The sequence below is a fragment of the Centropristis striata genome, chromosome 20, assembly GCF_030273125.1.
Source record: "Centropristis striata isolate RG_2023a ecotype Rhode Island chromosome 20, C.striata_1.0, whole genome shotgun sequence".
In the NCBI taxonomy this organism is placed as follows: domain Eukaryota; kingdom Metazoa; phylum Chordata; class Actinopteri; order Perciformes; family Serranidae; genus Centropristis; species Centropristis striata.
The window spans coordinates 20,437,071-20,451,577 of record NC_081536.1 but is presented as its reverse complement, the minus strand read 5'-3'; the positions used below and the strand labels follow the sequence as shown (position 1 = coordinate 20,451,577).

The 14,507-nt window shown below is 41.5% G+C and overlaps 1 protein-coding gene across 1 annotated transcript; it reads left to right on the top strand.

Annotated features, from left to right (window-relative positions):
- The first annotated feature begins 2,846 nt into the window (after positions 1-2,846).
- si:dkey-174i8.1 (arylsulfatase I) lies at positions 2,847-11,132 on the top strand. Its single transcript, XM_059359489.1, has 4 exons — positions 2,847-2,905; positions 7,718-7,966; positions 8,819-9,151; positions 9,246-11,132. Exons 1-4 carry the CDS (start codon positions 2,847-2,849, stop codon positions 10,330-10,332), a joined length of 1,728 nt encoding a protein of 575 aa, XP_059215472.1. The 3' UTR covers positions 10,333-11,132.
- The last annotated feature ends 3,375 nt before the right edge of the window (positions 11,133-14,507 follow it).

The window sequence follows — 14,507 nt, the reverse complement described above, 5'->3', positions numbered from 1 at the left end:
CCCATTCCTAAACATCAGTATGATTACATGCCCTCACTGACAAACAAGCAGGTTTAATGTTTACCATGCTCACCATCTTAGTTTTGCATTAGTGGTTATTGATTAATAGTTGTATTCATAGTTATGGTATTTAATGGAAACAAACTCCTCAGTCTCCACAAGACTCAGTGGACAAGAACTTGCTTTAACTATGTTGTATATTCCTTTGGGGCATTGACAGGCCTTTAAACGTGTTGATAGAGGCTGAATGATCCCAATGCTGGAAAGGCAGCGCTGCCATTATCAATGCTGCAGGAGGTTACCAATGATAGCTGCTCCCTTTGGCAGCCTTGCTCTGCAGCTGTCTCCAGACCTCAGGATAGTAACCAAGATCAGTCCTGGGTCACACTCAGAGAAAATGTCACCCTCTCTTCCTAGAGACGATATCAGATCGAACAGAGTACCACAGTTAAAGCAAATGTACAACCACATAGACACAGCTGATCCAGTTTATATCAGATCTGGGGGGTTTTTTCAGAGAGAAAATGAAGTAGATATTTGAACAAAAGTGAAGCTGTAGATCAGTTGTACCAACCACTCCTCCTGGTGGTAAGAAGTATGCTAGTTCATGGCCTCCCGGAGCTTTTACTTTTCCATTTAATTCTTAATAATTAAAATATTTTAATGTTAGATTTGTCTCTTATTTTATTTGAGAATATCTAGTATTGGATTTGAGACATATTTAATTAACCTCTTGTGTTTTTATGATGGATATTTCACTTTACACCAAGATTTATGAAATATGACTTGCAGCTTTACTGTGTACCACTTATTGCACTTATCTACCTAGAATGTTTTTGGACATAAAGAAACCAGTCTGCAGCAGTGTTTTAGCTATACTGAGAAAAGGAAGGTGAAGTTTTGGGTGCAAATTTTAAACTGTAAAACGCTAGGCATTTCTAATACTATAATTCTCAAATCTGATGCGATAATCTCCGAAACCCCTTCAAACAAACACTGCCAGCAGAGGAGTGAGAAATCTGAGAATAAAAAATGTGATATTTAATAACAGAATTGTGCAGTCAAACTAAATGTACAGATCTGTTTGCTGCCATTGACTGTTTCCCTGCCAAACTAAACAAAAACCCTGCATTGCAGAGAAATGTGGCCTCTGCCCGCAACCAGTCAGAAAGAGGCCTGCTTAGGCGCTCTGCCCTGGACAGAACTTGGATTTCTTTAAGGAAAAGTAAAAAGGTCACAATCCATATGCAGCACCATGGCTAAAACGTTTAATGTTCCCCTGTGGCGCCATATGTTTTTTCACTCCATATGCTTTCTATTGTGCTGTGACATCAAAATGAATTAAAGCAGTGCATAAGAGTTCTGCAAAGACTTGCAGATTGTTGCTTTAACTTGGGAAATGAAGGAAGCTGAGTGTTTTTTTCCTGTGGACATGGGAGAACTGTTAAATGAGGCGGCAGCTTCATGCCTCTCGTGTTCCCCCTGTTAATTAGTTTGTGTCTGCCTATCTCTCCTTTCAAGGTTTTCTCTTCCACTATTTTATGTTTTGTCTAATTTTCTCGTCCTTCCAATCATTTTTTTACAGATAAAGAGCTTTAGACATTTTATCTGTTTTATCTCTCTCTCTTTCTCTCTCTCTCTCTTTAATTTTTCTATTTAATGACTTCTCCCTTGGCCAAACTTGCCTTCCCAAGACGACTTTGACAGACAGATTTGTTGAGTAGCATCGGGCACAGACCCAATGCCCTTTAACTGAGGCATCTGTGCCAGCACCGCTGACACTGCCAACCAGCCTCTGCCAGCCCTGCCCCCCTGGCTCGGTTAGGTAAAAATGAGACTGCCATACTAATAAACATGATGTAAGCTGAGCTTTTACAAAAGGCTGTGCACAAAGTGAGCAGTGTATCTGTTTAATAAAAGTAGACATATTAAGTATAGATTGGGAACATTAATTTCTGAATTATTTAATCTTTAAGGTAGGAATATTTATATTGCTCTGTGCACTCAGATGGGTTGGGGTGTGTTTTATAAATGCAAAGATTAAAACATTTTGAACTTTTAGTTTCATGTCTTTGCAGAGGAATGCATGCAATATATGAATACTAAAATGCATTTGTAGAAGAAGTTCATTTCTGCAGTGTATCTTTAGAGAACATATTGTACTCGACGTCACTGTACCCTTTTTGGAAACACATTTTATATGACCCTTGAGAGTCTCACATTTTTAAAATGTCAAGTTAAAAAGGTTGCTTTTCCCTTTGAAGGAGGTGTAATTCTGACATTTTGCTATATATATTTTTAAGTCTAGTTTTTTAGGCATAGGCCGTATGATTTCCTCCAGGAATTAATTATATTATTTAGCTGACATTTGTTCAGGTTCCAGTGTCGTACATAAATGCTGACCTCCTGATGCAGTTGATTAGTGCCGTCCAGTTAACTACCTCTCCTGCAAAACAGTGCTTCCTATTCTTGACGTTTTCAAAGACATCCCACTGTGTCTAATGTCACTACATAGTTCTGCATGTGAAACATTTCTGGCATCTTATCACAACTGTGTTTTGTCTATATTGTTCACTCTTCCACTTGCAGAGAATGTTTAATACGTTAATTAAGTAGGTCCAGACTTGAGTTTCTTGGTGCAGCATCCTTCACTTTTGATTCTTAACACTGGGATGTCTTTTTCTTTCCTGTGCCATCCTTGTTAAATTCTACTGCTCTAATTGCAGCCATTTGGATCACTGAACCTCACTCACTGAACTCCTGACCCCAGTTTGTAACAGACTGTGTTGCATCTCTCCCAGGACTCCCACTGTCCTGGGAGAGATGAGTCCTGTGTCATCTGCTCCATGACACAGAGGCAGCATTGCACCAGGTGGCCCCTCATAACCTCTGTGTGCTGCCACCAGTCAGACACACACATACAAACACACACACACACATACCTGCAAACCTACACAAAATAATGACATAAACAATGTTTGATGACAAGAAAGCTGTCATTGTTTAGACTTGTTTTGTACCTTTTTCGTTTTGTTGGAACACTAACCATTGCATAAATGAGCAGTTATATTTATTTGTGTATTAATGTTTTCAGTGGCGATAAATCTAATTATCCTTGAAGATTTAACCTTATTTAAACTGTGAAGGAATAAATACACATACAGCACTCAGTCAACATCTGCACACATCCATACCTATCATTCTCAAGTTTATTCGTTCCAACCTTATGAATTTGCTATATTTCTTCCTCTCTGGGTTACAGTATTAATAAGTAGAATCAGGAGCCTCCATTGAATATTTTTGAGAAGCAGAGCCCTTAAGACCCCCCTCCTCCTTGTTGTCTTTGCTATCAATCTGCATGCATTATTCCTGAAATCCTCACGGTGGCACTCTCCACTGACTGTACCACCACAGGACACACACACACACAAACTGTACACACATTGAGCTTGTGTAATCCCTTTCATTTTTGATGAGTCAAAGCAGCCAGCACTCACTCTCAGCCTGGCCAAGGAGGAACAGTAGTGTAAAGAGGAGGAAAAGTTTACCCAAAGTTTGTGAATTTGACATAAGGCCACCAGCATCCTCTGTGTGGGTGGTTTGTTTGATGTGATGAGACTGAGTGGTCCGCCACCCCCTCAGCTTCATCTTGTCAATCCATCACTGAGTAAGGTGAGGAGAATAGGGAGTGGATTGAGTTTCTGCTGGCTGGAAGATGATCCTCAAGTATTTTCAGGAGCAGCAGAGCCAGGGTCTCTGTCAGTGTCACCTTCAGGGCTGGTAGGAGGGACGATGTTTGTGTGATGTCTCAAAGCCGGTGTCTGCCCGTACAGAGACAGGCGTAACTACCAAGCCTTAGATTACACCGTCTGTGTGTGTGTGTGTGTGTGTGTGTGTGTGTGTGTGTCTGCTTGTATGTGTGTCAACAGTTTATAGTTTCAGGGTATCATACAGCAATGAAAATCAAGTGAAAATATCATAAATTAAATATAAATATGTATGAAGCTGCTTTCTAAATGTGCTTTTAGTGAATGCCAGTTTCTTGTTTTTTGCTATACGTACTGTATGTAGGGAGTTGCTAACACAATGTTGCAGATATTTCTATTATAGCATAATTTTAGCTGTTGTGAAAGAGCAATGTGAGCAAGTAAAACCTGATAGACTAGCCAGATTCATTAAGGTGTCAAACTAGAGCTGCAAGTCAAGGTGTAATGTTAGGTTATCGACCTTAAAGCAGCACGTTACTCTAAGTTGGTAACTTTATTGACTGTCTATGTCTGTTGATTATTTTCTCAACCTACTTTGCATCAAAGTTTTCTGGAGTCTACCGATGATAAAAAGTTTGTATGTCGTAAAAATAATGTTTAAATTTAATATATGAACTTGGGGGAATTTCTTATAACATCTAAACAAACATGGCTCAACTCCTTTCTTATTTGCTGGACTTGTTTGTACAGTTTATGCAGCTCAAGAAGCACAGTATATAATACAGTACAGTATATACCACTGCAGTACTAGTACTTCCATAATGTGAAAAAGTCATGATTCTTTTTCTACTGTTACATTTACAAATGTAAGAGCCCTGAACTCACTCAGTGTAGAACTGATAAAAAATAACTTTAATTAAATTACATTTAAAATTAATATTGAAAATATTGCACTCAAACATAACCTTTTACCCTCATACAGAAGTTCAGACACTCTGCCTTTGCATTGCCTTTGCATTATTTATATATAAATAAAGGGGATTGGATTGTCTGCAGAATAAAAAGGGTTTTTTGCAGAGGCATTTATCACCTTATTGTGGATTGTTGTCAGTAAGCACAAAGCCAGAGGACTTGAAGTGGAGTGACAGGATTTTGCCTTAGTTTCTCCAGAACTATTTGGAGTTAAGGCAAAGACAATCTACTATTTTCAACAAAATACAACAGAGGAAACATAGGATATTTGCCAACATGGTAGATCTTTATTGTTCCAAAAATGAAGTTATGGTCTATTGCCTTTGCATGCCAGTACTGTTGAATAGTTGGCACTTCAGTGTCAGTCAAAGTGCAATGGCATGGCAACTTGGTCCCTTTCATTATGTTATACTGTCATGATGTTGGTGGTAAACTTTATGCATGAAACATTACTTGTTGTTGTCATTTATAGTGGTCAGCACGCAAAGTTGCAACTTCAAATAAATCTTTTAGGATGGCTTATGAAAGCCAACCTTGTTGAGCAAGGCAGGAATCCATAACTATTAATTTAATCGTTTTCCATTAGCCATTACTGACACTCATTTACTGTACCTTGAATACATCTGTATATATGGTGAACTACTTTAAATACCAATACAAATCTCAGAAAAGGACTTTTAAATATAAAAATAGAACTCAGCTCTTTATTTTTTATGTTGGATGATATGCTCAAAAATGAAAGTAATTTTCAGATGCGGTTTGACACACACACACTCTCTCCCCCACTTTAGCTCCAGCTCAACAGAGTGGCTCCAGATCGAGTGAGTCACTTATTCGTCGTCATGAATAAATCACACCCACTGCTACTCTCTTCTACTCTGCACCACTGGCTTTTCCAAAACACACCAATACACCCACACACACACACACACACACACACACACGCACATATTCGCACACAAACACACTGTACAAAGGCACACTTGGCTATAGGTTGCATCCCTTGCCCTACACAGACTCTCTGACCAATTTTACCTTTGTCACACTGTAGAAAGTGTATTCCTTGATAACACAGAGTAAAGCATGACCTGGAAATATTGCAAAAAAGTTTTTTATTTTATAATTTTCAATGCTTTGTTCTGTCCTGTGCAGACAACATAACACAGAATAATCTAACATGAGTTTTTATATCACTTCTCTCTCTGTGACCCCTCTGATGTATAAAGACAGTTGAGGAAACAACACAATCCCTTTCTCTCTCTACTCCTCAAGAAGACATTTGTCACTTTCCATTTTTACAGGCCTCCCTCCCTCCTCCCCCCTCTCAGCGGTAAAACGGAGTTCATGTCGCCCTGCATTTCCCTGAGGCAAACTGATGGCTACACCCAGAGACCCACATGTACATACACAGCAAGACAAAGTGACTGCTCCTTTTATGCCACTTTGTTTATGCTGTCCTCGCTCTCCTCCTTGACAGTGAAGCTTTCTTTTTCTCATGTGCAGATTATTGCTTTCCGTCTCACTGTTAGACCCTCCTTTTTTCTCTCTTTTCCAGCATCCCTCTTGTCATTGCCACTTACTGCTTAATTTCTCTTTTTATGTCATGTATTCCTTCTCATATGTTCCCATATCCCATGAATTATTTTATGCATTCTACCTCAATGTATCACCTTCATCAACTTTGTCAGTCTCATTCTTTCCTCATCGTTATCTTTCCCTCTCCTGCTACATAGATCTCAATCTCTCCAGCACACACCTAACTCTCACTGTGAGCAAAAAGCCTGTGAAATTTCCCACAGGGTGAGGCAACATGAGTTTGCTTCTACAAAGTAGGAAATGGACTCGTATCGGAGGAATTGATTTCCTCTCAGCATTATGGGAAGGAGATGGCAGCGAGGTGAAGGCTAAGAGCCCTCCGGTCGATACACATTCTCATCAAAACACCGGATGTTCCTCCGTAGTCGGATTGGTTTTATTGCCCAGGCACGGGCAGTTATTGTCATCGGGTGACTCTATTAATTGAGCAGTATCAAGCAACAAAAGACCGATGACAGGGGTTATTTGATTTTCATTAGGGATTTACAGCACACTTTGGAATATGGCATACGGGAAATCATTGTTGATATATTAGCTGTAGAAGCCGTATAACAGCACTTTGATAGGAGTGGCAGTCAGAAAAGATTTTGCAGTAATGATTGTTGTGATGGGCACCTTGGTACTTGCTGGCATAAAAACATATTTGTTAATTTATCACTTCCAAATGTATCCAATTTATGGCACTTTTTTCACAGCAGACATTTCAACTTGTAATAGCAGGAAAATGTACATGTGGAACAAATAACATTAATGCTGGCTGTGAGGTAGTAAATATACCAGTTAATAATTGTACTAGTTACACAGTTGTTTGAAATGTAAGCCATGGAAAAGGTCTATTTGACTTAAGTGTCACTCCATATTTTTTATTAAAAAAATTTTGATTCACAGAATTCAATTGGTACTAACAAAACAAGAGCAAGTCATTCAATTCGAAATTTGTTTGTATATCGCTTCATGCATGAGGCCCACTGTCTGGCTACACTGTCTGCATAGTGTGTGTGGGTGTGTGGGTTTGTGTGTCTGTGCATGTGTGTGTGTATAAGTTGCCCAGATCTTCCCATGCAGAGGAATGTAGCAAGGTACTGCAAAGACTCACACACACACACACACACACACACACACAGACATAAACCTCGACCAACTTCTTGCCCATTTGAGAGACAGCAGTTTTCCCCCGCCCATCACAGCAGCTGGCATCAGCTCAACCGTATCTCATAAAACCAAGAATGACCCCTGAAAAAGACGAGAACTCGTACTAAATGAGCTCATTGGACACAGATCTGCCCATTTCTCTGCAGAAGCGATCCGGCTTGAGATTTATTTACTGCAGACTAAGCAGAAAAGAAAATACAGACAAAATCTGACTTGAGTCAATAGCTGGAGATGAGAGGAAGAGGAATCTGCCCCGTATTTTTCCTTGTGATTGGGGTGACCTTGCTCAGCGGCCTTAGCTGCCTGGGTGAACATGAATCTAAGGATGGCAGTGCTGGTATAAAGGAGGTGAAAAGGCCCAGACCCCCGCACCTTATATTTATCATGGTGGATGACCAGGGTTACGGAGACATTGGCTACCATGGCTCAGACATCCACACTCCTGTGTTGGACCAGCTGGCAGCCGAGGGGGTCAAACTTGAAAATTACTATGTCCAGCCTATCTGCTCCCCCTCTCGCAGTCAGCTCATGACAGGCCGGTGAGTGATTACCTTATCATTACATCTTTATTATAATGGGAAAATGATTCAGTTATTGCGTCTGTTCTCATATGATATAATTATGTATCGGCTTTATAGCCTCTTTGTCTTTTGCAAACATCTGTAATGGTAAATTCGGTGATGGGGCATGCAGCTTTCAGTAAAAGAAAGGCCATAAAATAAAAGTACCACCAGAAGTGCAAGATTAAGTACTAAATTATTTATTTTTTATCTAATTACTAGAACAAAATATCCCCATAGTCTGAGTTATGGCTGGTTATAGAAGAAACAAAGAGATAATTCCTGTTTTGCTGGAATAAACTACTGTTTTGAGACTTAAAAGTACAATTGTGATATTGGCTACAAAAGCAGAAATTATGTCTGAAATTATTTTCAGTATTTGTACTGCTGGAGAAGTATGCCATAGATTCCTGCACGACATCAAAGCAATATCAAAACTGATGAGCTACAATTCATCGCATCTTCACATTCCTCAATAAAACACACCATTAAAAACATGGTTACTGGCAAAGCACCTTGTATTTCTGAGTCTGTTCTGTTGTTTGATCCTGAATCACTAATGTCTCTCTGGATGACCTAACACACATATTTTCAGTGCAGATTAAAGATTTGTCTGGCAGAAATTTAGTAGGTTGAAAGCTACAGAACAACAGAAAACTAAAATATCAGCTCATTACAAAATGATTCTGTTAAATCATTGAACCTCGCAGCTTGATGCTGTGTAACAGTGTTCAAGTATCCAAGGGTGCAATATTTCTTCAACCATCTGTGAAATTTCTCATTACTGTGTTATTATATGCAGTTCATCTTATCAAGATACTATCTTGCCAGCTACCAGATTCACACAGGACTCCAGCATTCGATTATCCGGTCACGTCAACCCCTCTGCCTGCCTCCGGACATCCCCACCCTACCAGAGAGTCTGCTTGCAGCTGGTTACGCCACACACATGGTTGGGAAATGGCACCTGGGCTTCTGCAGGCCGAGCTGCCTGCCAACAGGACGTGGCTTTCAGAGTTTCCTGGGCACACTGACCGGCAGTGGAGACCACTTCTCCTATCGGAGCTGTGACGGGGCTGAAGCTTGTGGATTTGACCTGCATGACGGAGACAGGCCTGCCTGGGAGATGACTGGCAACTACTCCACTCTGCTCTATATAGAGAGGTGAGCATCAATGCATTAATTCACTTGAACAGATTCATACATATAAAGACAACAAAAACCACAAAACCCTCCAATATTCCCTTTGACCAACCAGAGTGAAGCAGATCCTGAGGAGCCACGATCCCCATAAACCACTCTTCCTGTACCTGTCCCTTCAGGCCGCTCATACACCCCTGCAGGTACCGCACCATTTTCTGCAGTACTATAATTCCCAGGGCAATCGCCTTAGGCGCCACTACGCAGCCATGCTGAGCTGCCTGGATGATGGTGTTGGACAAGTGGTCCAGGAATTGAAGATTAGTGGGCTCTATCAAAATTCTGTAGTGATCTACTCATCTGATAATGGTGGGCAGCCACTTTCTGGTGGGAGCAACTGGCCATTGAGAGGTGGAAAAGGGACCTATTGGGAAGGGGGCATCCGGGCTGTCGGCTTTGTCCATAGCCCCCTCCTGAAGAAGAAAGGTGTAGTCAGCAGAGCCCTGATCCACGTTTCTGACTGGTATCCAACATTACTGGGTCTGGCTGGAGCCCTGCAGTCCCACAGTGACTTAGACGGTCAGGATGTGTGGCTGACCATCAGTGAAGGCCTTGCCTGTCCTCGCACCGAAATCCTTTTCAATATTGACCCAGTCTCCAGGAAGCCTGAGGAACCATATGACAAGGCGTTGGTTCTCAATGGATTTGGGATCTGGGACACAGCCGTAAGGGCAGCAATAAGGTCTGGGGACTGGAAGCTATTGACAGGAAATGTGGGTGACGGGGATTGGATACCACCACAGGCTCTCCCCGGTGGTCCAGAACGGTGGCAGAAACTTGAGAAGCGCCGTAATGAGCTAGGGAAGTCAGTTTGGCTGTTTAATGTCACCTCTGACCCCTATGAGAGGTCAGACCTGGCAGAAGCTCGTCCAGAGGTAGTGAAACATCTGCTGACCAGGCTGGCAGAGTACAACCAGACAGCTGTGATGCCCAGGAATCCCCCAGATGATCCGATGGCTGACCCTGAGCTCCATGGAGGGGTGTGGAGCCCCTGGCTGGGTGTGGAAGGACAGGATGGTGGTAATGGAGAGGAGACTGGCAGGAAAGAAAGGATGATAAAGATTAAGCACTGCAAAGTATGCAAATTAAAAGCCCTCTTTAAGAAGGTGGGTTCACGCCTGCAGAGGAACACCCTGTTCTTCTAAGTGTCTCATCTAGTAACATAACACTAAAGGGTTCAGTTTGCTTCAAATTAACTAGGTTGTACATAGTGTCGTTTGAACCAAAGACATAAAAATATTGGTACTGTATAATAGTTCGGTATTCTTCATTGCTGTCTTGGTTTATGGCCGTTACCATATTGGTTTTCATATAAAACATATCAGAAGCCAGAATGATGCTTTGTCATCACATAACACGATCAGTATTCAAAATGAACAGCCAACTCCTTAGTGTCTTTTAGACCACCCAAACAATGAACAACACATTTTTCAGTGACCAAAATATTAGTTAACTTTAAACTGTAAATCTCAAGGTAGCCCTGCCCTAAAGCATACACTGCTTTTTCACTTATTCACTTATTGCTGAATGGGACCATCATTAGCAAAACGAATATCATGCTGTATTAAAGAAGACTTGAAACTAGCATTGGAGACCATGAGGGCAGATTCAGACACTGTTTCATCATCTGACAAGGAATTAATTTGAAGCATACTGACACCTCAACCAGGAGGAAGTATAAGGGAAAGTGAGATTAAGACAAGCAGAAACGAGGACCAGCAGACATGCAACCAGGTCAGATAGACTAGATAGAGCCACAATCAAATACGGAAAGTCTGCAGATAAACAGGCAGTCTGATAGAAAAGCAGACAGGGCTGTGCGGCCGGCTGAGCAAGCTGACTCACTCACTGTCCTGCAGCCAAACTGCAGCAGGGTGACTTTGGGCCATCGTTGGATTGCGTAGGGACTAGGGAGCAATGTGTGTGTCACTGTGCATGTATGCCTGTATTCATGATGGTTTGATGTATACAGATAGAGTGCGTGCATGTGGAAGTGAGGCCAGAAGAGATGGGAAGAGGAGCCAAGGGTGACTTCTCTATGTCTCATCTCTTAATCATCCGAGAGGACCCTTTAAGTATGACACAAAGACACCCACAGGGGTTGTTTTTGTCAAATGTGACCTTGCTCTTTTGTTTAGGGGTTATACAGATTCACTTCTAGTCATACTGTAGCACACTCCACTGCCTTTGAAAGACCTCTGACCAGCACACAATGTCAAGTCCCAGCCACAATTACTAACAAACAAAAGCTCAGTAGCTGATACCATCAGTCCTTTCTGGATGTATAAACGTTACTTGACTAATTTACTGTGTTAGAAAATGCTGTAAAACTGATGCAAACTGTCTAAATAAATCATGAATGCAAAAAAAACCCGTTTGCATCTTATGACTTCTGATCTTAAGTGAACTGTCCCTTTAAGGTTAGGGAAACACTGTTGTAATAGATACAAAAAGCCAACAATAATTGTAGGTCTGTGACAGGATGCAAACTCAGAGAAATGAGAGGAGCTACACGCCCATCCTCCAACCCACCTTGCTACATAAAAGGCACCCTACTTCCTGTGCTGGCACTGAACATTGGCAGTGGACCTAAATCGTGAGGTGCAGAATCATCCAATATGGATGATTCCTAGAGATGGGCTGGGGAAGCCATAGTTTAGACCCATGCTGTCTGATTAGGTGTGATGTATCTGCCTGCTGGTGAAGCTGCTGCTGTGCTGCTGCTGAAGCTTAATAGGAATGAATCATAAGCGGTGCTGCTTGGTCCCTTACAACATGTACCACAGTAAACAGCTTCAACATTGATAGATACTGAGTGCAGCAGCTCCTCTTTTGACCCCAGCCTTTAGCTGTGTGTCTTCATCTGAATGTGTGTGTGTGTGTGTGAGGATGTAGATGCGGTTCTGTGTGTGAGTGTCAGCAGCAATCCCACACACAGTAGCAACAGGGCTGTGGATTTCTCCCCAGCGGCCTGATAATGAATATTCAACTGTCCTTCTTCACTTTTTTCTTCCCTACTTGCCTCCTCCTCCTCCTCCCTCCCTGTCACCCTCCCTCCCTCCATTTATCCCTCAGCTCTTTGCTCATTCCCTTTTGCAAACCACCCCCCTTGTCTTTCTTTCTCATTTTGCTCCTCATCCTACTCACTTGTTTGTGCTCATTTGGAAGATCGAGTTAGAAGCATTAGCCATGTTTTTGCTCAGAGCTCTGTGGCATACAGTTAAATAAAAAGAGTGGAGGAGGGAAGAGAGAGTCCCCCAGGGGCTGCAGGGGGCTGTCATGTCTGAAGTGCTTGTAGATCTGATTAAAATATCTTGTTTAGTGAAAAAGCCTCACTGCGCACATAACACACACCAAGAGATAAAGTGAAAGTTGAAAAATCTTCAAGGCTTTTATTATTGTCAACAAATCCTATTAAATGACCAAAATGCTTCCTGACTTCCCTTCTGTCTGCTGCTCTCAGAGACCAGTTTTATGCTAAAATTTGGTGAGTAATGATAATTTATAGCAAATGGACATGTGTATGTGGGATCGACAAAAAAATCCTGTGATGTCCTTGTTCTCTGTAACTGTCTGGATCATCGACATGCTTTTAATAGTTTTTGGAAGACAATAGAACAATGAGATATCTCAGGGTTGGGCTAAAGAAACAGCTCCGGTTAGTAGGATTGATTCATCCTTGGTATGGGTCTTTTCATGAGATTTGCTGACAGTAAGAACCATTTGGAATATCTGCAAACTTATCCTTAAACTATAAAGGCAACAGGGCAGCACAGACCTTCACCAAGACATGCACTGTCTTGCAATGTAAACACTCCAACTTGAGTGACTGGTAATGTAAATTATGGCAGTCTGGACCACATTTTTGTCAATATTTCGACATCACGTGGAGGCAGCACAAATGCTCTATCTTGTAATACTATTTGTATCTGCCTCTTGATTTCAAAATAATGGATTCTTCCTTGGACAATGCTACAGCCTTCCACCAAGTTTCATGGAAATTTTTCCAGTAGTTTTTCCTTAATCCTGCTGAAAGACAAACAAACTGATGGACACAGACAGACAAAATGAGCAAAAAACATGCATGTTAGCATGCAAAATTAGCATTTAGCTCAAAGTACTGTTGTGTCTAAGGGGGTTATGTAGAAAATAACTAGTTCGTATGCTGACCACTCCATAAAGCAAGTGTTTATATCTGATCCAAAAGGCCACAGTGTGGATTGAAAAACAAGTTGTGATGTTGTTTAAAAAGGTGGAAAATGGTGCACATTTTCAGAAAATCTCTCCTGAAAGGTATTCAAAAAGTTGTACTGAGTTGTGAAACATTTGTGTAACAAATGAAGAAAGAAGTTCAAACCCTGGTCCCTTTATCATCCCCACGGTGATAATGTTTGTCGGTTTTGGAAAGTTACAGAAATTGTAGGACACAGCAGCCCTCAAATCCTGTATTGGAAAGGTGTTTGCTATTTGACCATCTGACAAACAGTTCTGAAGGAGTAGACTGGTGCCTCACAGAGCCACTAACATGGCTCTTAGTCTTGTTAATAAAGAAAGCACTGTAGAGATTGTACAGTGCTGCCAGGCTTCACTACAGGCGTCATTGCTATATTCAATTCAAGAGCGGTTTCATAAATATCAGGAGGAACTCAAACCATTTCTGTGACCTCCATCTTTATGAGAAATACTGGAAATCAAACAACTGGAGGCTTTCTGTTCTCAACCAACCTCCATCTGCAGAGAGTTCATGACTTCCATGACATCACTCCAAGGAGCCTTGAAGCTGAAGGCACTTTGTTCACCTCCTGTATATGTGCATGCAACAAACACAAACCTCACACCATCAAAACTAGACCCCAGTGATGTGATTTGATGAGACTGCTTTGGGTTAACGGTAGGACTGTTGCATCGAGACCCTCAGAGTCCCATACATGTGAGAAACTGGTGAAGACAATCGTTAGATGCCCACACATCTGAATCCCAGTATACTGTGATGGCCCGCAGAAATAAGGCACCGTCAGATGATATAAATCATGGAGGAGGTGTCACACACACACACACACACACACACACACACACACACACACACACATAAACGCACATTGCTTTCCAGTACGTGGGAGGAAGCTGTCATATCCACTGTTGGATAATCAGTTGAAGGTAACTTCAGATCTTCAGATTCTTTGGTGAAGTCGTGAAGTTAAACACAATGGGCTCATGAAACTGTTTTAAATATAACTCTTTATTTCCATGAGATGGACACTGTGTTCTAGATAGGGCACACTGCAAATAAACGCAGCCCTTCCTGTACACTCACTCAGTA

Excerpts from the sequence above, each read along its gene's own strand:
- si:dkey-174i8.1 (XM_059359489.1), top strand. The coding sequence starts at position 2,847 with ATGACACAGAGGCAGCATTGCACCAGGTGGCCCCTCATAACCTCTGTG. Across the intron at positions 7,967-8,818 it reads AGTCAGCTCATGACAGGCCG|CTACCAGATTCACACAGGAC; the intron begins GTGAGTGATTAC and ends CTATCTTGCCAG. Across the intron at positions 9,152-9,245 it reads ACTCTGCTCTATATAGAGAG|AGTGAAGCAGATCCTGAGGA; the intron begins GTGAGCATCAAT and ends TTGACCAACCAG.